Source organism: Lycorma delicatula, chromosome 7 (assembly GCF_047948215.1).
Source record: "Lycorma delicatula isolate Av1 chromosome 7, ASM4794821v1, whole genome shotgun sequence".
Taxonomy (NCBI): Eukaryota; Metazoa; Arthropoda; class Insecta; order Hemiptera; family Fulgoridae; genus Lycorma; species Lycorma delicatula.
The window spans coordinates 85,364,096-85,388,310 of record NC_134461.1 but is presented as its reverse complement, the minus strand read 5'-3'; the positions used below and the strand labels follow the sequence as shown (position 1 = coordinate 85,388,310).

Here is a 24,215-nt window from a genome sequence, read left to right as displayed (position 1 = left end):
GTCAAAAAAAAATCACAACAAAAAAAATTTCATAAAACTATAACAAAACTATGATTGTGTAATTTTATAAGAAAACTAGGCTTTTTTTATACTTTACTAAGATAAAATTCCAATACTAAAAAATTAATTTTTTTAGTTCTGTTTTTTCTGACTTTTTAAAAAAATAAAGAATATTTTCTAAATAATTTTTGTTACTAATAAGTTAATTTTAAGCATCACAAAAACAAATAGAATTAAAAAAAATTGTACTAACCTGATTTTCTATAAAACAATCTCCAAGAAGTTGTAAAAAACAATCTATGTTGAACTAAGCTGTACGAGTGTAAAATAACAAAAAAGTATAAATGAACTACACAACCAAACTGGAGAATCATTTCAACAAGCTAATCCACAATAATGAAAACCCTTATCAGTTGCTGACAAAAAGTAGGAGAGGATAAAAGAATGTCTTACCCTTGATGCATAGTTGGTGTCTCATGCACAGAGAAATTCCTCATTTATGATGCTGCCATGGTGTCATTAGCAGTTAACGTGTTAAATAATTTCTGTATAGTTTCTCCATTCATCAATCATAATGTAACTTAATTGAAATATTACACTTGTAATAATCTTTAAAGTAAAACAGTTTTCCCTTGTAGTAATTATGAGTATTTGTATGTAAGATTGTGTATGTTGCTTATCACACATAATGTTAAATGAAATTAATGTTACATCAAACAGGATTTGCCACGTGAAAATCAAGTTTTCCTCATAATCAAATGTAAATTACTGCACCCAAAATACACAAATTACCATAATTTTATCAGTACAACCTCATAAAAAGGAACAAGGTTTCATCTATATGAAAATAATTTTATCTTTTCTCAACATAATCCTACTGCAAAACTATAATATTAAAAACATTCAACAAAAACATCAAAGGTAAACTTCATTAAACTTGAATATGTTTTAGGGAAGCTATATGAGACCATGTGTCTTAGGATACTTTAAAAAAACCACTTCTTTGACCATACAATTTTAAATAAGTTATTCCATGATATCTCCTAAAAGTAAGTTATCATGTTTTTTCCTGTTCTGTAGCTTTAGATTTAGCAGACCAAGGAACTTATATAGGAAATTATACATTTTTAAAGTGTGTCCAATGAAGTGGTATATACTTTTGATTTATTATCACTCACCCATTCCCCCACTGACTGTATTGAAACTTTACAAACTTTTTACAAAGGTTCTAAAAATGTTCTGTGAAAATTTCAACCTTCTAGGAGTTATAAGAACAAAATGGCGGCTTTAAAATAAAAACATCCATTTCAGATAAACCACAGTTTTTATTCATTACAAAATAGCTGGTAAAAATGATTAAAGACAGATGATAGTCTTTAACTCACTGTATATATAAAGAGAGTGTATTGGTATATAGTAAATATTACTTTAAAAACAGGACTGTACATGCAGATTATTGCAATTTTAAAGTTACTACAAAGACTCTCTCTCTTGAAAGCCTATATGGTCTTCTTCTATTAATAACTACCAATCCACAATTGTCGCAATAACTCCACAATTCTTTCCTAAGGATTTATATTAGAATCCTAGAAGCTGTACCTTTTTTACCATCCAATGTGAAAATAAGAGATTTTTTTGTGTATTATTATTTTTTATTTTATTTTAACAGATTCTACATCATTACTATCAAAATTGTAATGATGAATCATAATGAAAATAAATAAAATAAAATAAGATAATGAAAATCTTACCATAAAAAAGACACTCAAAATAAGCATATCTAGAATACTATATATGTTGTTATATGATTCATTAGAAAATGTTGTGGTTGAGCAATAATAATTAAATCTAAACTTATAAATTAAAGTATTACTACTTAAAAGAAATAAAATATTATTTTTTAATAAATTAAATTATTAATAAATGAGTCAAGATTAAAAATTAATAATAATTTTTTTTTCAATTTCACTAGTTCAAAAAATTCATAACTGTATTTTTTAAACTATTTTCTTAATAATTACACAATTTGTGAAGTGCCAAACAACATTTTGTGAATTATTTATTAAATAAATCTGGTTTTAGATGAAAAAACTTCCACGTCTATATCAGAAATTGAGCCTAAAAAATCAGCAGGTTATTATATTTAACTGCCATATTAATGTACTTACAACAAATGATCTGGCATTTCACTATACACATCACTGAACATTTCTTGCCATTCTGGTTTTAGTTTCTTTTCAGCCACAGCAAATGAATGTAAAACCTAATGGAAAAAAAACTAATAATAAAATAAAATAAGAGTAACAAAGCTTCCATGAGTTATTATATTAACAACCTTCATTTCTTATCAATTGATTATTAGTGTTCATAGTTAAAAAAAAAGTTCCATGTTTTATCATATCAATTTTCTTCTATTTTTTTAAAATTAATAATAATTAACTTTTTTATAAAAGTAAATGATTGTTAATGATAAAAATTATTACAGACATCAGTTACTGAACCCAGAATTACAGTAAAATAGCCTACAATACTAACCACTAAATCAGTGGGTTGCATTAATATATAAAAACAGAATCTATTTCAAATCAAACTTCAAAATCAACAAGTTTCATTTTAATCTGTAAAAGATTGTTTTAAAGGAGGATGTAAGTTTACACTTTAGAAACTGGCTCCATCTAAAGTTGATATTATAACAGTGACTTAAATCTAAGCCCTTCCCACAAAAAAAAAATCATAAAGTTGAAGACAATACAGTATTTTTTTAATATAATTATTAATTATTATATGAAAAATTAAAATTGATTTCAATTATTAATATTATTCGAACAAATGTGGATAATTTTTAAAAACATTTTCGAATTACCTTTTAAATAACTAGTTAGAATGTTTGAATCAAGTAATTTAATTTAACTGCGTGTATGTTTGGTGCCATAAATAGATACAGGTGACCTGACATGAAAAACAGTCATTTATGAAAATTACATACCCATTGCTAAGAATGAGTAGCATGTGCCAAGATTATCAGGGAAAGTCAGGAGTATAGTGGTTTCTTTTGCTCCTTTCTTCAGTGAGCCTAATATAATATATTATTATTCAATATCAGCATCCTAAGCTCTTAAAAATGTAGATGATATTCAATCCTGCAACACCAATCTGTTCACCACAGAGACAAGTAATGCAATGAAAATCATCATTTTCAAAGAAAACAATTCTGATTATTGTCATCTATGCAGCATGTATTCCAGCCATTGCAAAAAATAGGATAGAGTTTAAAATAAAAAACCAAGATAATTAAACTCTCTGTAAGAAGACAAATAATCTCATATATCATCTCCACTCAGAAAGAGAAATTTGGTAAGCAAGCACATTAATTATAACCATAATTTTTCTTATACTCCAAAATAAGGTAAAGTATTAAATTCAATTAGGAACAACATTTAGTGCACAACATTTTTTTTTTTTATTTCATGTTTGATTAGTTCTTGGAAGGCAAGGAGAAAGATTTATGATTTGGGTGTAACATTTGATTATCTTCTATCCCTCATATCAAAGATATTTTGTAAAAATCTTTCTTAGATTTTTAATATGAATAAGAATCATAAGGAGATTAACATCGACTAATTGCATTAAATTATTTTTGATGAGTTAATTAGAACTAAGCTTGAATACAAGTTTTAATTTTTAATCTACAATGTACAAAGAAAAACCATTTATTTGAAAAGATTAAAAAAAAGGGGAAAGTATTGCATGACTTTCCTGGCTATGCCGATCAAGTCATGATTACCAAAGTAAGATTAAAGCATCAAAATTCCCAAATTTTGAATAATGGTTTTTTTTATTTATTTTAGGGGCTTCCTTACTCTTACAGAAAATTTAACAAAAAATTATATAAGAAGTGACTCCTAACAAAAAAAAAATTTAATAAATTGTTTAGAAATATTCAACAAAAATAAAGTTACAACTTTTATGAAAGTAATGAAAAAAGTTGCTTCTAATTTTGGATCCAGAATATAACATAGGTGTCAAAGGTACTTTAATTTTAATAGCCCTTTAAGTTATGAAAAAAAAATACAGAAAAATCGTTTTAATAATAAAAATTAAATGAGTCAAAAAACTAAGATATATTTTTTAGAGGAATGCATTTTAAGAAAACTCTTTCTAAAAATATTCGTATAGGTTAAGCTTATTAATAAACTTTATTAATAAAGTTTTCTTTAACTCTAGCATGCTCTTCAATAGAGACTAAAATAAGAAAAAGAAATTTTTCTGCATTTTTAGTAAGGGAGTCAGAGTTTTAGTAGGGAGAAATAAAAAAAAAATTAGACATTTTTTGATAGCTTTATAAATGAAGTCCTCCTCTATGAATCATGAGACCTTGCCGTTGGTGAGGGGGCTTGAGTGTTCAGGGATACAGAGTAGCTGGACCGAAGGTGCAACCATATTGGAGAGGTATCTGTTGAGAGCCAGACTAAGGAATGATTCCTGAAAGAGGGCAGCAGCTCTTTCAGTAGTTGTTAGGGGCGTGAGTCACAATGACTTAAACGGCCGTATCAACATCACTCAGTCCTCTGAGTACTGCGCAGCTGAAAGCAATGGAAAACTACAGCTGCTTTTTTTCCAAGAAAATGTGGCTCTCTGCATTTTCACATAGCAATAATGGAGGCGCCTTCCTTGGTAAAATATTCCGGAGGTAAAATAGTCCCCCGTTCGGATCTCCGGGTGGGGACTACTAAGGAAGGGGTCACCAGAAAATTAAAAAATAACATTCTACGAGTCGGAGCGTGGAATGTTAGAAGCTTAAAAAAGGTTGGTAGGCTAGAAAATTTAAAAAGGGAAATGGATAGGGTGAATGTGGATATAGTAGGAATTAGTGAGGTTCAGTGGGAAGAGGAAGGCGACTTTTGGTCAGGTGATTTTAGAGTAATTAACTCAGCGTCAAATAATGGGCAGGCAGGAGTAGGTTTCGTGATGAACAAGAAGATAGGGAGGAGAGTGGAGTATTTCAAAATGCATAGCGATAGAATCATTGTAATAAGGATAAAATCAAAACCTAAACCGACAACGATTGTTAACGTTTATATGCCTACAAGCGCCCATGATGATGATGAGGTAGAGTGTGTATACGAAGAGATTGATGAAGCAATTAAACACGTAAAAGGAGATGAAAATTTAATAATAGTTGGAGATTGGAATGCAAGCATTGGAAAAGGCAAGGAAGGAAATATAGTGGGGGAATACGGGCTGGGCAAAAGGAATGAAAGAGGGGACCGACTTATAGAGTTTTGCACGAAGTATAATTTAGTAATTGCCAACACCCAATTTAAAAATCATAATAGAAGAATATACACTTGGAAAAAGCCAGGCGATACTGCAAGGTATCAGATAGATTATATCATGGTTAAGCAAAGATTTAGAAATCAACTCGTTGACTGCAAAACTTACCCTGGAGCAGACATTGATAGCGACCATATTTTGGTGATAATGAAATGTAGATTGGGGTTTAAAAACCTGAAGAAAAGTTGTCAGATGAATCGGTGGAATTTAGAGAAGCTTGAGGAAGAGGGGGTAAAGAAGATTTTTGAGGAGGACATCGCAAGAGGTCTGAGAAAAAAAGATAAGGTAGAAAATGTAGAAGAAGAGTGGGAGAATGTTAAAAAGGAAATTCTTAAATCAGCAGAAGCAAACTTAGGCGGAATAAAGAGAACTGGTAGAAAACCTTGGGTTTCAGACGATATATTGCAGCTGATGGATGAACGTAGAAAATATAAGAATGCTAGTGATGAAGAAAGTAAAAGGAACTATCGGCAATTAAGAAATGCTATAAATAGGAAGTGCAAACTGGCGAAAGAAAAGTGGATTAAAGAAAAGTGTTCAGAAGTGGAAAGAGAAATGAACATTGGTAAAATAGACGGAGCATACAGGAAAGTTAAGGAAAATTTTGGGGTACATAAATTAAAATCTAATAATGTGTTAAACAAAGATGGTACACCAATATATAATACGAAAGGTAAAGTCGATAGATGGGTGGAATATATTGAAGAGTTATACGGAGGAAATGAATTAGAAAATGGTTTTATAGAGGAAGAAGAGGAAGTTGAGGAGGATGAAATGGGAGAAACAATACTGAGATCTGAATTTAAGAGAGCATTAAAAGATTTAAATGGCAGAAAGGCTCCTGGAATAGACGGAATACCTGTAGAATTACTGCGCAGTGCAGGTGAGGAAGCGATTGATAGATTATACAAACTGGTGTGTAATATTTATGAAAAAGGGGAATTTCCATCAGACTTCAAAAAAAGTGTTATAGTTATGATACCAAAGAAAGCAGGGGCAGATAAATGTGAAGAATATAGAACAATTAGTTTAACTAGTCATGCATCAAAAATCTTAACTAGAATTTTATACAGAAGAATTGAGAGGAGAGTGGAAGAAGTGTTAGGAGAAGACCAATTTGGTTTCAGAAAAAGTATAGGGACAAGGGAAGCAATTTTAGGCCTCAGATTAATAGTAGAAGGAAGATTAAAGAAAAACAAACCAACATACTTGGCGTTTATAGACCTAGAAAAGGCTTTAGATAACGTAGATTGGAATATAATGTTCAGCGTTTTAAAAAAATTAGGGTTCAAATACAGAGATAGAAGAACAATTGCTAACATGTACAGGAACCAAACAGCAACAATAACAATTGAAGAACATAAGAAAGAAGCCCTAATAAGAAAGGGAGTCCGACAAGGATGTTCCCTATCTCCGTTACTTTTTAATCTTTACACGGAACTAGCAGTTAATGATGTGAAAGAACAATTTAGATTCGGAGTAACAGTACAAGGTGAAAAGATAAAGATGTTACGATTTGCTGATGATATAGTAATTCTAGCCGAGAGTAAAAAGGATTTAGAAGAAACAATGAACGGCATAGATGAAGTCCTACGCAAGAACTATCGCATGAAAATAAACAAGAACAAAACAAAAGTAATGAAATGTAGTAGAAATAACAAAGATGGACCACTGAATGTGAAAATAGGAGGAGAAAAGATTATGGAGGTAGAAGAATTTTGTTATTTGGGAAGTAAAATTACTAAAGATGGACGAAGCAGGAGCGATATAAAATGCCGAATAGCACAAGCTAAACGAGCCTTCAGTAAGAAATATAATTTGTTTACATCAAAAATGAATTTAAATGTCAGGAAAAGATTTTTGAAAGTGTATGTTTGGAGTGTCGCTTTATATGGAAGTGAAACTTGGACAATCGGAGTATCTGAGAAGAAAAGGTTAGAAGCTTTTGAAATTTGGTGCTATAGGAGAATGTTAAAAATCAGATGGGTGGATAAAGTGACAAATGAAGAGGTATTGCGGCAAATAGATGAAGAAAGAAGCATTTGGAAAAATATAGTTAAAAGAAGAGACAGACTTATAGGCCACATACTAAGGCATCCTGGAATAGTCGCTTTAATATTGGAAGGACAGGTAGAAGGGAAAAATTGTGTAGGCAGGCCACGTTTGGAGTATGTAAAACAAATTGTTGGGGATGTAGGATGTAGAGGGTATACTGAAATGAAACGACTAGCACTAGATAGGGAATCTTGGAGAGCTGCATCAAACCAGTCAAATGACTGAAGACAAAAAAAAAAAAAATAAATGAAGTATAAACTTTCAAAAACGTTTTGAAAAATATTTAACCAAAGGGAGATAGAGTGAAAGAACATAAAAGTGTATTTTTTTTATTTTAATTTTAAAAAGTCAGGGAAGATTTCTTTTTTGGATTATTTATATAAACAAATACATTGTAGATAATAAATTTTCTTTAATAAAGTTTTCTCTAAAATGTCTCTTAAGAAAACCAAAGTTGGATTTTTCGCAATATCCCCAATCCCTTATGAATTTAAAAAAAAAGATTATGATCAAAGTCCCATACACAGAAATATTTGAGCAAAATTTGAAGATTGGTTGGTCAATCATGAGTACAGCAATGGGACATACATATGTTTGTTGGTCTAGATGAACCAAAACAACATTTATTTTTGGACTCTAAAAATGCAATGATTTGGAAAAAACCGATATCCCACTTTTGACATGATCATCATACTTTTCCTTTAAAGAGTTGTAATAAGTTGTAATAGTAATAAGACTTGTAATAGTTGTGTAATGTTGTATTCGTCATGAAAGTAAAAGATTCCTTGACTAATATATTACAAACCTTTTTATAAGCCCATGTATTTAATATTGTATGCACTTGGTTAGGTTAATTTGAATTAATTTCAGATATTACAAAGTTTATGATAATGCTTTTTGATGTATTTGCAGATTTGTCAGTGGTCAACTGAATGATCATGTATTGCAGAAATAAATCACTTTTGCTGTACTTTTCTATAATACCAGATCTTGTTCTCTGCTACAGTACCCAAAGAGTAAGACAGTATACGAAGAAAACTCCTCCTTGTTTGCTAATTAGTTTATTTTTTCAATGGATAGCTGACAAGCTGGATTTTTCTTTGATTTGAATTCACTTAGGAATTCTATTTTATTTGTGGCTCTTTCCTGGATGTAGTACGCGCAAGTAAGTGAATCATGAATTCCAATTTCTGTTATTTTTTTTTTTAAATAATGAAATTTACATTGCAATTAAAGGGATAGTAATCATATTTTTTATTTATAATGTTTTTGAATTATTTAATATTTTGATTTTGAAATTATTTAATTATTTGTATATACTGTACTTATTATTATTTGACTAGGTCGGTCTGATATTTAGAACTTTGCTCTGTTGCATTATATATGAAATAAAATTAAATAAATAATAGACATGTAAGTAAATTCAAGTGAAATAAATATCTGACTTGTTTTTTAGCATCAGCCAACCACTCGTTGTCTTGTTCATCACTCCACCAGCCTTTATTAGACATATATAACCTTAAACGTTTGAGTGGATTATTATATTCTTGCCACTGTTTAACATCTTCTGATGACCTGTATGCTGAACTATCATCAGAAGTACTATGATGTCCAACCCTAGAAAACAAAAAAAAAACACAATTTTTTATGAATCATGTGGTTACTAAACATGAACTTCTAAACATTGATTTAGATGTTAGGTGAAAAATAATAAAGATAATCTTTTAAAATAAATAAAATTTACAGGTGGTTTTTTTACCTGTAAGTCATTGCTTCTATTAAGACAGGTTTATTGTATTGAACACAATAATTTCTGGCATTTGATGTAGCATTGTAAACAGCTAAAACATCATTACCATCGACTCGGACTGCTGCCATACCATAACCACCAGCACGACCAGCTATACCATCTCCACTATACTGGTCTTCAATAGGTGTTGATATTGCGTAGCCATTGTTTCTACTGGAAATATAGAATAAACACAAATGTCAACAATAATAATAAGTAAATAAATAAATAAAATCCTATTATGACTACAATAATTTATTTCTTAGTACAACAAAAGAAAGAAACTTAAGAGGCAAATAATTTTTTTGTATAAGTTTATAGTACATTTTATTTTATTATGAAATCATTTTTATATGACAGCAAAAAGTCCAAAAGACTACAAAATTTAAACATATAGTTTTTCTAAAATTATTGTACTACAAGCAATCTTCAAATAATAGGAACTTCTTTAAGTTTTTTATTAACAGAATTTTAAACTTTACCATGTTTACCTCATCAAATTCCACTAGGACCCTCCTGTGGGAAGCTGAATAAATATTCTTTTGTTTAGATCAATATTTCCATATGCCATTACACCAGGATTGGATAAGAATGCTGCTAAGGAATATTAAAGCCTATTTTCATACAGTTGGCTCTTTTGATGTTGGTCAGGGGCATCAAGTTAAATAATTTATTATTTGATTATAACAGAAATAATCTAACTAATTACTGTTCCCTTCTATTATGTTTAAAATCTTTGTGAATTTGAACAAAAAGGGTACATACCAGCTAAATACCACTTGTGTAATGGAGATTTGTCTTCTATCATGATTATTCTTTATTACACACTCCTTTCTTCTTATCTGGTAAATACTGCAAGAATCACTGCAGCTAATAGGCTTACCAAAAGAGTCCATTCTCTATCCAGTTTACATAGTAAAACTTAGTTTTCCAACTTCAACTCCTAAATCCTTATACACATATAGATATTAGCACACAACTGTGCAATAATGGCCATACACATTTTTAAAGGCATGTTTTTCTTACCATAAAAAATATATGGAAACTTTAATTAATGTGGAAATATAAGGTTCACATTCGCCACAAAATTCTATTTATAAGTAGAAAAAGCAAAGTTATAATCTAATTACCAAAAGAATATTACAGGGCAATTAAGTGTTGAAGCAAAATTAAATGCAGCATGTGCATCTCCTTCACTGGCAGCACCTTCCCCAAAATATACAACGACACACCTGCCACTATTATTCAATTTATATGCATAAGCTGATCCCACAGCTGAAAACATAAAATACATTAAAATTAAACCACAAAAATTAATATAATGCAAATAAATTATTTTATTATAATTAATATAATAAAACTATAACAAAACAGCACAAAATACAATGCATGAAAAATACGTTTTAATTCATTACAGCATTCTTGAATGGAACATTATAAAATATAACATTTTAAATAATCTAGCAGTTCATTAAAATCATTTAATAAATGAGTATTTAATAGCTGTGAGCTATGAACATGCAAACTAAAGGGAATAAAAAAACATTCACATGACTTTTATACAAGGCATATTCATAAAGTAAGGGCCGTTTGGTCATTAAAAAAAATTAACTCTGTGAGAAAAGGTTTGTACTTACAGTTTTAGTTTACTATACAACTACTTTACTTTTCCACATAATTACCATTCAGTTCTAAGCACTTTTTGTAACGCTGCACCAGTTCCTTTAACCTCTCTGCATAGAGGTTTGCCGCCTGAAAACTAAACCAGTTAACAGCAGCAGTCTTGAGTTCCTCGTTGTTTTTAAACTGTTGTCCACCAAAGCCACTTTTTTAAAATGCAAGAAGAGGAAGCAGTTGCTACGTGCAAGGTCGGGACTATATGGAGGGTGGTCAAAAAGTTCCCAATGAAAATCTTGAATCTTCTTGGTTAAGGCAGCGGTGTGAGGACGTGCATTGTTGTGAAGGAAGATTACGACAGACGAAAGTTTCCTGCATCGTTGATTTTGGATCACACATCTCAGTTTGGTGAGTGTTTCGCAGTACACACCCACCTTGCACAAAGTTTGTGATATCCAAGCTTTTCTGTGACAATCGTTTAAATAGAGGTGCATCCAATATGCGGAAATTCATCAGCCAGAGCACTAATTATCAACTGCCGATCACATCACAGTTTTCGGTTCACTTGTTCATCAGTCTGAACACTGGGCCTGCTACACTGCTCTTTGTCATGCACATTTGTGTGGCAATTTTTAAAGTCTCAATAACATTGTCTAACCTTTCCTACACTCATTAGTGTAGGTCCATACACTAGACACAACTCCCGATGAATTTCAGCAGCTGAAGATTCTTTTGCACACAAAAATCAAATCTCAGCACATATTTCATAACTGGTGGGAGAAACAATTGTCACAGACATTGCGATCTGCATTCACTGGCAGGCAAACGAGTACTGAATCAAAACAACTGCAGTGGCTTTGTAAATAGCCAATAGATGGCCCTGCACATGTGAAACTGTGTTCAGACCCGCTAAGATTTAAATATAAGCAGACAGCCCTTACTTTATGAATATGCCTTATGAATATAAGAGTCCAGCAAGAAATCAGCAAATTTACAGCAAGTATTTATTTATTTATTTACCTATTCACCAACAGGCTGATGCTCTGTAACAGCTATTAGTAAATGAAAATTAATTTTGTACATGTGAAATATGTCATGCCTGATTGGGATTTGAACCCAGTTCCTCTAAAAGCAGTCATTATCACTCTGCCACGGAGATCAGCAACAAACAGAAAATTTCTACATTATAATAGGTCAAAATATCTATGAAGTGAAACAGCAGTAAAGGCTGAAGATTAATGAAAAAGAAAAGTATTTATTTAGTGTATAGCACCAAGACATGACACAAATTACAGTCAAAAATTACAAACATACTTCTAACAAATTAGTGTAAGCTACTGATTCTGGAGTTGCCATCAGGAAATCTTCAGGAGTCCCTTCATAAACTGTCCTAGGGCAAACTTCTGTGATGTGCTTAACTGTTTGATTTTCACCACATTCGCAAAGGAGCGTCGATGCTTTACCCCATTTATACAGGACTGTATACCATGCTGAGTTCATATTCTGTTTAACGTTGACCATGTCTTATGTGGCAAGCCAAAACCCGGCAGCTTTTGAGTAATACACGGAATTTGTTTATTCTGCTTTTTAGTCCATTCTTCACACCAGGCATTAGTCAGGTTGAATTCTTCCTTTGTGGCAGCAATTGCTGCTTTGATAGATGGCTTTGGACAGGTGGCGCCATCTTCGGAAGTATCTTCCTAGTTTCTCCAGGTCGAGCCATCAGGACCTCCTCCGACTCTTCAAATGATCTACATTTTGTTGTTAGCACCCAGTCATTGGCGTAGCTATACTTTTTATAGCTTGTCTGCAATATAGAGGCTGAAAAGGAGAGGCGCAAGTACTGACTCTTGTGGCAGGCCATACTTGAGTTTCCTTTTTGAGTTCTTTTTTAAGTTCCCATTTTGTTTGTCTTTTTCTAAAGTAATAAGAATAGAAGAGAAGAATACGCTAGCAAACACAGTTGGGCAAGAAGAGAGCAGGTAAACATATAAAGACTAGACCAGGTTGGTCTAGTGGTGAACACGTCTTCCCAAATCAGCTGATTTGGAAGTCGAGTGTTCTAGCATTCAAGTCCTAGTAAAGTCAGTTATTTTTACACGGATTTGAATACTAGATCGTGGATGCCAGTATTCTTTGGTGGTTGGGTTTTAATTAACCACACATCTCAGGAATGGTTGAACTGAGACTGTACAAGACTACATTTCATTTACACTCATACATATCATCCTCTAAAGTATTATCTGAATGGTAGTTACCGGAGGCTAAACAAGAAAAAGAAAGAAGGTAAACATATATAAATACCTAAAGACAGAAATAAACAAAATCTGAAGCAGTGAAAATGAGGTAAAGACCAAAAGATGAGTAAAGTATTTTCTTTATAATTTTTTATTGTAAAAATGTGCAATACCGAAAATAGTGAAAACAGATAAATTATGAATTTAATATGTGAATATAGAGAAATCAGTTGAGAATCAAATGAACAGACTAAGCAATAACAAAGAAGTATTAATAAAGGTGGAAAAGGAATAAAGTGCACGGATAACAATGAAACAAGTAAAAACTGGATCTAAAATATTAATTAGGAAATAGCTGTATAAAGAGAAAGTTTTGAAAAGAAGTAACAGAAGAGGGAGGAGGAAATGGAAGATAATAGTGAATTAAAGAAAAGAGGGTACAATGGATTGATAAAGGTCACAAAAGCTAAAGGAAAGATCACGAGGAAGGGATTGCAAAATGCAGAAACCAACTAATGAAGTTATTAGTATGTGCTTGAGATCCATTTCTCACAGTCTGTTACAGTGCAACCATAGTCCGTTTAAAAACAATTTTTCATCCTAGAATTTAAAATATAACTTTAATTGGAGAATCTAGACTGAGAGAAGTTAATTTATAATATTAAACATAAAAGAAATCTAAAAATTCTGATGTGGACAACACATGAATTCCTTGTATGCCAATTAAATTACATAAACACATTTTTTTTAAATGAAAGTACATAACATTTTATTTATTTTATTTTTTATTTTTATTTATTGTTATTATTAGATTTTATTTATTATAAAAACCTTTTTACAATCACAGGTTAATAATTATTAATAAATCAATATAATATAGTTATATAAATAATAATTATATTAATAAATCAATATAATTAAAATAAAAAAAAGTTAAAGAAAAAAGGAGATAAAGTTGGATTCGAACGGATGTGCCTTCCCCTTGTAAGATCCAAATATTTCATTAATCACAATTTTATCTGGCTATTACTCTGGAACCAATGAAAATAAGTACCACTTATGATACATCGTTGAAGAGATCTCAATGAGGGCTTATTACTGTAGTTAAGAAAAACTTTTTTTGGACACTTTTGGTTCAGTTGACTTTAATCAAAAGAGGAGGTGCAAACATCGATGTGACAAGAGTCCTAAATACAAAATTTCAACATCCTACAGTTAGTCGTTTTTGAGTTATGCAAGATACACACGTACATACAGATGTCATAGCGAAATGGATTCAGGGATGGTCAAAATGGATATATCCGTTGAAATCTGAAATTTTTCATCATCACAATACTTCCTTTACTTTGTTCAAGGAAGTAAAAACACAGTAAATAAGTAAAAACACTCCAATTAAAAACAATGTATTAGATTAAGATAAGACAGCTTTTCTTAAGCAGAAATGAATGTAATAATAAAAATAAAATACAGTAATTAGCTCTTAATTTTGTTTTAATTCAGCAATAACAGAAATTAAAATTATACCTTGAGGAAGCTGTGTAGTTAGTGGTGATGATATAGTAACAAAATTAAGTTGTTTATTACCATAATGGACAGGCATCTGTTTACCCATACCAGTATCATCACAGTTACTATAACATTGATCCATTAATTGTTCAAGAGAACTGCCACGCCACAACAACACTCCTACATAAAACACATGATTAAATTATTAATCAAACATATATCAAGGTAAAATGGAGTAAATTACTAAATTTTATAAAGAGGGACCCCCACCTATTTATATACTTTTCTTTAACTCACCTTTGTTCCATGCTTCCATGGTTTCGGTATATTTTAATATTAACTTTTTTTTCATAGAGAATACAAGAGTTATTTATATTCAATATAAATAGATTCTATAACAGTTTACTTTTTTCTTTTCTTTTTCGTCTGTAATCTAACCCCCCCAACACATTGTCACATTTGCAATTATGCATAAACTCAGCTCAGGTAGTTTGAGGCGGAGGCACCCCTCCGCCTCAAACTACCTTGGTAGCATGCTAGATCCCACCCAGATAGCCAGGATGCAATTTTGTGTTACATGCCATGCCTCTAGCGGGGGAACATCCCTGCCAGGACTCTGGTCTTGATGACTAGCCTCTAATGGAGAACCCTTGGAGGAATCCCCCACCAGGACGACAGTCTTGTATTCTCCCCCAAAGGTGTCTGCAAGGGAGTCACCTGGGATGCCAGAGCCTCCGACCCCTCCCAGACGGGGCCATCCCCTACAGACACCACGGCTTCGTTGTGCGAACTCCAGCAGATTCATGACATGAACGAAGTCACCTTACATCCATGGCCTCCAGGTGCATGTCCATGCAATTTGCATGTGAGACACCAAGGCTCCTGCAGACAGTCTTTTTGTAAGTAGTCAGGCTTGCCACAGGTAAAGCAGTGGCTGCTGCAATCTGGTTCAAGACATAATTTGGTCCTGTGGCCTGGCTTCCAACACCGAAAACATAAGTCATCAAAGGTGCGCCACATCACTCGGCAAGCCACCCACTAGCCATTCATATTCACCCATTGTACAGAAGCTTGTCTGCCAAGATGGGAAGCATTGCCAAAGTAACCACTTGTGTCGCCCCAAAAGCCAGCCACATGCATAGTATATCTAGTGAGACTGACCTCACTGTAACCATACAAAGCTCCTTCCTTTGAATACTAGATCGTGGATCGGTATCCATCAATCCACAAAGAACACCACCGGTGAGTTCTTTGGTAGTTGGGTTTCAATTAACCACACATCTAAGGAACGGTCAACCTGAGAATGTACAAGACTACACTTCATTTACATTCATCCTCTGAAGCAAATACCTTACGATCATTCCAGAGGCTAAACAGAAAAAGAAAGGTATCTTATGATACATTATAACAGTTTATTAAATTATACTAAAAACTTTGTAATTAAATAATATGTAAGATTTAAATGTAATTTAATTAAATAAAGCTTCAAAAACATGTTTTTAAAAATAAAACCAAACCCCCCCGGTGACAATCGACGTTTTATACCACCATAACGTATTTGTTTATACAATACCTATACATTTTAATTTATACATTCACAAGAGCAGTGTCATGGAGCACAGTTTTAGTGCAATTTGATTAATTAGTTGGTACAAGTATATAATAGAAATTCAATCATAAAAAATTTGTTTTTTTAAAACATGCTTTTCTATATCTAAACGTCATACTAAAGAGTGAAAAATAATATTGCAAAAGTGAAGGACTACTGAAAAATTAAGTTTAGCATACAAAATAATTCAGTGCAATTCCAGGAAAAAGATGATCCAAACAATGAATTACCCAGTAAACATCGTAAATAGAAGATAATATTTTTTTCAACAAAATAATATTTATTACGTTTTCTATTTTCACAAAATCACAATGAAAAGCATGGTGCGTGCTTTCATATTCAATATCTATAAATTCTTAAAATGTGACAAAGGTTTTGATGCAAATTGGAAATGACATCTTTAATATACAACACCTAGTAAATCTCTTTTGATGAACTAAAGTTAAGGTACAAAATAGAACTAAGGTTGCACTCCATTAAGCTTATTTTTTTTTTTTTTTTATAATTCATTCATATTTTAAATGTACCGTTTGCATAAAACATAATGTTCAAATTAGAGCTTATAAAAACCAGAATTTCCCAAAACACAATTAATCAATCATAAATTAATAATAATTATCTTACTTCTATTTGAAATACACATTTTTCTTAACTGAAATGCAACTATTTGTACAATATTGTTAGGGCTGCTATTTATGAATGACAGGAAGTTTTAATTTGGTATATATTCTTTTCTGAAACTTTAGTTAAAAAATTCTAATTTAAACTTAGATACATTCTTTTATTAGACAGACTATATTTTTTTTATATAAAAAGTTCATACACCTTTCTTGGTACAATTTTATTTCAGAAGTGTTTAGCACATCTCATAATTTATAAAATAATAGAAACATGTTTTATAATATAATTATATTATATAATTTTTCGTAATCCTCTCATATATTTCCAAGTTTCATAAAGACGTTTTGTTCTGGAAACTAAAAACCATAATAAATTGGTGATTACTTGGTAATATTAACGGAGTTTCAAAACGGATGCAACCCCTTTGTGACACATAAGTTACCCTGCTGGAACCAACATTCTCATTCGTGTAAATCTAATATGGCAATAAACTGTTTGATAAAGTTGTGATAAACTACACCATCTACAGATCTGTCAAAAAATAAAGGCCTATTACATAGATGAGGCCAGGAGATCGCACACCAAACATCAATTTTACATGCATGTAATGGTCGTTCATTAAACGCATGAGGATCTTCAGCCATATTCGGCAATTTTAACTGTTAATGTAGCCATCCAAGTGAAACCATGTCTCATTGCTGAACAAAACACGATCCAAAATTTCAATACCATTATCATCAACAAGAGAACGAAACCAACAACAACAATGTAAATGTTTTCCGTCGTCTACTTCTTTCAGTTCTTGAATGACACCAATGCAATAAGCATGCAATTGTAATTTTCTAGTAGCTCTGAATGTTGAACAGTGAAAGCCCAGCCTGTGAATATAACTTTCTGAGCGATTTTCTGGGTAAGCGAGTGAAATGTTCTTTCACACCCTCCAAAACTTCTACTGTTAACAGTAATGGTCAACCTGTGCTTTTCCGATCATCTACACTCCCAGTCTCACAAAATGTATTAATCAAACATGATATTGTCAACTTAGTAGGAACTGAAGAATTGGGAAATTTTATCCAAAACTCATATTTCACTCATTCATAAAATTTATATGCGCAATAAGTCTCAATAATGACTTAACTTTGTTGTTTTACAAGAACAAACATGTTCTTGTAAAACAACAAAGTTAACACAATAGAGACGAATTTATACTGGTATAGCACTAGTGCATAGAAGGGACGTTTCAACTCTTACAAGCTGCTAACCTTGAGTACAATGCTGCCAACTGACATGTAGGGGGAATTAAAATTTACCTATGCGTGACTTCTATCTTATTAATCTTAGGGTTGCGTCCTTTTTGAAATACCCATTATTATCTATGTTACAGGCACCTTCTCTATTACAGCTAAGAGTATCTTAGTATATAGATAAACTATGACAAATTTTTAAGATTCAGGTTAATAATAAGCAAATGTTGACTGCTAACTAATTATTACTGACATTGTAGAAATTTCCACAATAATGCAATAGTGTTGCCTTTAATATAAAGATATGTACAAAGCCTGAATACTACCTTGTTTGGAAACTAGTGAACCTGTCTTTAGAAAAGAAGTGGTAGTCTCTTTATTACCTTCTATCCCATAATGAAGATTTTACTCAAAAAAAATTCCTTATTGGACAGTGGTAAATTAGCAAACATATACTTCCATTTTCTTAAATGCATGTTTATTTCTTCAATGATAAGATATATCACACTATTGTATAGTTTGATATAAGTGTTATTGCCTTTGGTTTCAGAGAGTAACAGCTTTATGAAATAGAGTATTACACGTTTTAAATTTTCTAGTGCACTTTATATTTTACATAAATTTCCATCAAAATCTGTCGAGTTATCTCCACCATGAAAATAGAATGAGAAAAAACTGTCCTCATGCTGCAACCATTCTCCAAAGTTAGACAAGGACCATCAGCGTAGTATGCAGTCAGTTATAATCATCAAAGTACCAGTCGAGTATTTTTAAAGTTAAGACAGTTCAGGCCTTTAACCTGGTAGAGAACTTGCTGTTAATATGGAAAGATTCAAAGGGAGGTTTGATTTTCTAACAATGGATTTTATTTTACTAAATATAATTAACAGAGACTGTAGTACTTTAACTTTCCCATAAGTAGAGTTTATCCTCGGATGTTTCTCACTGCTGGTATTCTGTAGAATTGTATGTTTGGAAATCAACTTTTCACACTGCATAATTTCATTACTTGTTTAAGAAGAGAAATATAATTGGTAGAAGAGCATACATGGCTTTTGTATAAAAAGTAGTAAATTTAAACTATTACAAATGTTAAGAAATAAAAATGTAAACTTAACCATGTAATCATTCTTTGCTCTTTGTGTTGGTCGGTAATCATTTTCAGTACCCACCCTGCATACAATCTGTGATATCCAAGTTTTTCTGTGACAATCGTGTAGATAGAGATGCGTTCAGCATGCGGAAATTCATCAGCTAGAGCACTAATTGTCAATCACCAATCACAATGCAGTCGTCAGTTCACTTGTTCAATGATTTCGTCGTTCCAAATACTGGGCCTGCCACTCCACTCTTTGTCATGCACACTTGTGTAGTCACTTTTAAAGTCTCGATACCATTTTCTAACCTTTCCTTCACTCATTACTGTAGGTCCATACATTAAGCACAACTCCCGATGAATTTCAGCAGCTGAAGATCCTTTTGAACACAAAAATTCAATACAATGTGTAATTCACAACAGGTGGGAGAAACAATTGTCACAAACATTGCAATCTGCATTCACCGGCAGGCAAACAACTACAATGGCTTTGTAAATAGTCAATAGATGGCCCTGAATGTGTGAAACAGTGTTCAGACCTGCTAATATTTAAATATAATCCAATTATAATTACTTTATGAACTTGCCTTTATTACTAATGCCTTGTAATACGTTTCTAATAACTCTATTTCATTAAATTTAACTTTTACTACAAATGTTATTTACATAGTTTGATATGGGTAAAATCTAATGTAATAATATATTATTATTGTGATTGACATATTTATGATTATTAATTTGAAAATGCAACATATAAACAAGTAGTGCCAAAAACAAATTTACGAATATAAATACAATAGTGTAGAAAATAAGTAAGCATAATAAACCAACAAACTGGGACAATATTACATATAAATAAGAGGGAGAAAATAAAAGATATTTAAAATTAAGTTCAATAACAGAATAGCAGAAACCTTAATAAGAAGGTTTACAATGTAACTTATAAAAGCAACAACCGTATTATAAAACATTTAAAGTCTACTAACTGTAAAAATTACAAGTAAATATTTGTATTATTTAAAAAAATGTCAATTATGTAGAAATCAATACAACTGAGCAAGCAAGCTTATAAAAAAACACACCATAAAATTCTACAAAAAAAAAAGACATTAATGAATGCTTAAGCAAGAAATAGAGACATGATATTTTATTTACTTAACAGCAAACAGATAATAAATCTTGTCATATTGGCTATAGTAATAATCACAAATACTGAAAAGTATAATTTTCAATTATATGGCAGAAACATTCAACAAAGTGGTACAGCTAATTATTTAATTGTAATTGTTTGAAACAGATGTAATTTTAAAAAGTCACTGAGTTTTAAGATTATTTTTAAAAACTGTGATGGAGAAACCTCCAAAACACATAATTCATTGAAAATAATAGAACACATAAATAACATAAGAATACTTTCCCTATATTTTACTGCTGTGGGTTCATTAAATTGAATATTATTAAATAAAAAAGAAATATTAAAATCAATGTCCTACTTATGATATATTAATAATGTGCTTTCCATCAAGACATTATACAACAATATGGCAATCATCTAATGACCTTTTTGCTTTAAAAAAAAGCATTTATTTTTCTTCCCTTAAAATCTTATAAAATTGGTACAAACCATTACCAAATTATTAACTATACACAAATAGAAAATACATTTATTATTCTGGAAAAGGCCATAGTTAAGAACAATTTTAGAAATTGACAATGTTTTCTATTTCATGTGATTTTAAGAGAAAATTGATCAGTATCAGTATCAAAACAGTGAAATAATTATCATTATTTCTGTTATCATATTATACTGCTTTGTGAGAATAAGTAGTTTAAATACATAAATAGTACATATACATATATGTATGTGTGTGTGTAAAATAAAACAATGTCAGAAACGTTACTAAATGATTTTCATTTTTTATGGATTTTTCAATAATACCACAATAAAAAGGCACACCTGTTTCTCTATACTGTCCATAAATTAAATCATCATGGCGTAGTGCGGCAGCAGAACCAATATGTGTTGCTTCTTCACCATAACTAGTCATATAAAATGATATCCGACCTTGTCTTTGTGACTCATACAATATACGATCCATAGTATTTAATAATGTCATACACTTGTACATGTTAGTGACAACATTTTCACCCAACTGAAATAAATGTTTTCATTGAAATTTATATAACAAATGTTTTTTGAGAAATTGTAGGAGAAAATAAGGAAATAGGATATTGAATGATTACAAATATATATATATATATATATATATATAAAATGAATATTACCAAGAAAATAATATGATAGATAGGACATAACGCAAGTTTGAACCTAGGAAGCCGGAAAGAATTAATTTTGGAATGAAGAATACAAAGAGAAAATAAAATAGATAAAAAGTAAATCAGAAAAAAAATTGATACTAACAAAATTATTAATTCTGTTAACATAAACCTATTACAAAATGCACATAAATAAATATAATCATGAAAATGTATAAAATTAAGCCATTTCATTGTAACATGATATTCTCCAATTTATAATGCTATTTTATTACTTGCTTTATTTTAACTCAAAATATCTTTTTTTCAATTTTTTTTCATGTTTTTCCTCAAATCTTGCATCCTTAATTTAACATACTTCCTGACATTGCCTACTGATGAAATTTTGCACAATTACTAAGGTCGAGTGACAATGCAATATTCAACCATTATTTTTGCAAACATCTCCCTGTACAGGGGTAAATTAAGGGTGAAAATTAAGAGTGCAGGTGTAAATCTTTTGAAATCAAGATTAATCTACTAATTAAAATCATGCAATGTATGATACTAATTTGACTAATAAGTATGACTAAAAAGTATAAAGCAAGTTTTTAAAAAATTTTGTAATATTATTTTATGTCTCCCTCATAGTGTTGGCTGTAGTAAAAAGCCTCTTCCTAATAGTTAAATAATGACGATGTGGTATATAAAATCAAACTCTTTAATATCGTATCGGTAATGTGTATGCATGATCATCAGTCACCTCAAGGCATCTCTGCCCTACTAGATGCTACAAAAAGTAGCAGTTTGAACACACTGAAGGTGATACAGACATAGCAACTGATTATGAAGAATATTCCACATGCTACAGTGGCCTTGAATACCTTTATGATGCACAATCCTTCTGTATGTTAATCCTGAATGCACTCTAATTTTGTCCAAAACCCAATTTTTCATAGTCAGGTGTGGAGAAAGACCTTTTGTATATCACTCATTTGAAAATTTATATACAGATTTGCCATATCTCACAGAAAAGTATAAAATATCAAACTTTACAAAAATAATTTTGTAAAAATATTCAAAACACTAATATTCAACTGAGGTTTTAATTTTACTATTTCCAAGAAATTTATAAAATAACTGATGAAATATTATTGATTAACTGGAGAAGATAACATCACCAGTTTAATGGCATTTGAGCAACATCAACTATTTAATGGTACTGATAAATATTATCATATTATGAAGGTGTAAAAACTGGTAATTTTGAGCACAGTCACATTAGCTTTAAATTTTTCATTATTGAAAACATGATTGCCTTGAAATCCCATATGAGTCACATAGTTTAGTAACAGACAACATGAAAAAATCTAATTGTTCCCAACTGCTAATATACATTAATATTTTATATTTAATTGCACAAAATATTGAAATAAAATATTAATATAGTACTATCTTAAGAAAGTAATATAACTGATTTTTATGGCTGTACGATATGAGATCCCAAATGGGATTTCACGAGCATAGTTTTTCTTATTGTATTAACTTTATGCAATACAAATTTAATATATGATACAAACAGGATATAAATTCCAGATGTTAGTATCTATTTTGTTAATTACACTAAGTCACATAGTTTCTACAATTTACCCATGGCTATGAGATTTATTTTTATTTATGTTTGCTCTAGATTCTTGCTAAATGAAGTATGTAATTGTTCAATTTTTTACAAATACATAAAGTTCTTGCATTAAATCACAGTAAACTGTATTAACTGATAATTATTTACAGAATGTTTTAAATATAATTTTTTTATAAAATTAAGATACTGTATATCACAAATATAGAAGAAAATTAAAATATGTGAAAACTATAAAATGTATTCAGATAAGCTATGTAACAATAATTACTATGAACTAATTAATAAAACTGAAAGAAAAATTTCAATCTTTTAATTTATTTTCTATAAAAAACGATTTTCACAATAGAAGACTGAACATACTGAGCACTTCGTATGAACTTATGAAATGTTCTTGAGCATACTTCCTTCCAAATGTGGTGGAAGAAAATGCAATAAAACGACTCATTTTAACTTATAACTCTTTCAGCTTCTTGTAGATAAATAATAAAAACTCAAATATAAGTATTAAATCCTGATTATATAGTTCATAAAAATTATAAAATTATTAACTACATTAAAAATTTAATAACAGGATGGTAACTAAATTAATTTCTAAGTTACAATGTGGAGAACTTGTTTACAAAAAAACATCAAAATGAGATGCCATGCAGTCTCCATGTCCCACAAATTAAATGCATGTGAGATTCTAAATGGGATCTGACCTGATGACCATATGTTGATATATGAGACCCCAATTGGGATCTCAAAGGTAGTTAAAAATGACTCAATCAGCAAAACAGTCAAAACTATTTGAAGTTCTATTTGAAAAAATAAGGTGATATAAACCTTTGTAATAAACAAGGTGATTTGAAATAAACCTTTAAAATTTTAGCAACAATTACTTCCTAATGTTATTAGTTGTTATATATCTGGAATGAAAAATTAAAAAATGACAATCATTTGAAATTTATGAAAATAAGATTTCAAAAATGTTTATTTCATAGAGAATATTAGTTTACAAAGCTAACCACAGTTTTAGTAAAATAGCTCAATCCTGTTGCTGATAGAATTTCTGGGACTTTCATAATCTACTCTACACGTGAAAATAATAGAAAACATTAGATAATTAAATATTAGAAAAACATACGTCCTAAAATGGTCCATTTGCGGATTATGGCTAGTGAAAGATTTCACTTGGATTTTAGCTATCCCATTGAAAAGAGGTAGTAT

General features: G+C 30.7%; 1 protein-coding gene across 1 annotated transcript in view; it reads right to left on the bottom strand.

Annotated features, from left to right (window-relative positions):
- The window catches only part of BckdhA (Branched chain keto acid dehydrogenase E1 subunit alpha), a 42,379-nt gene that overhangs the window by 11,690 nt on the left and 6,474 nt on the right, over positions 1-24,215 (bottom strand). The window contains exons 3-8 of the mRNA XM_075371565.1: positions 21,066-21,261; positions 14,557-14,718; positions 10,309-10,453; positions 9,149-9,352; positions 8,835-9,006; positions 2,169-2,263 (exon numbers count right to left, since the gene is read on the bottom strand). Coding sequence (XP_075227680.1) covers positions 2,169-2,263; positions 8,835-9,006; positions 9,149-9,352; positions 10,309-10,453; positions 14,557-14,718; positions 21,066-21,261 — 974 coding nt within the window. The remainder of the gene's footprint in view (positions 1-2,168; positions 2,264-8,834; positions 9,007-9,148; positions 9,353-10,308; positions 10,454-14,556; positions 14,719-21,065; positions 21,262-24,215) is intronic.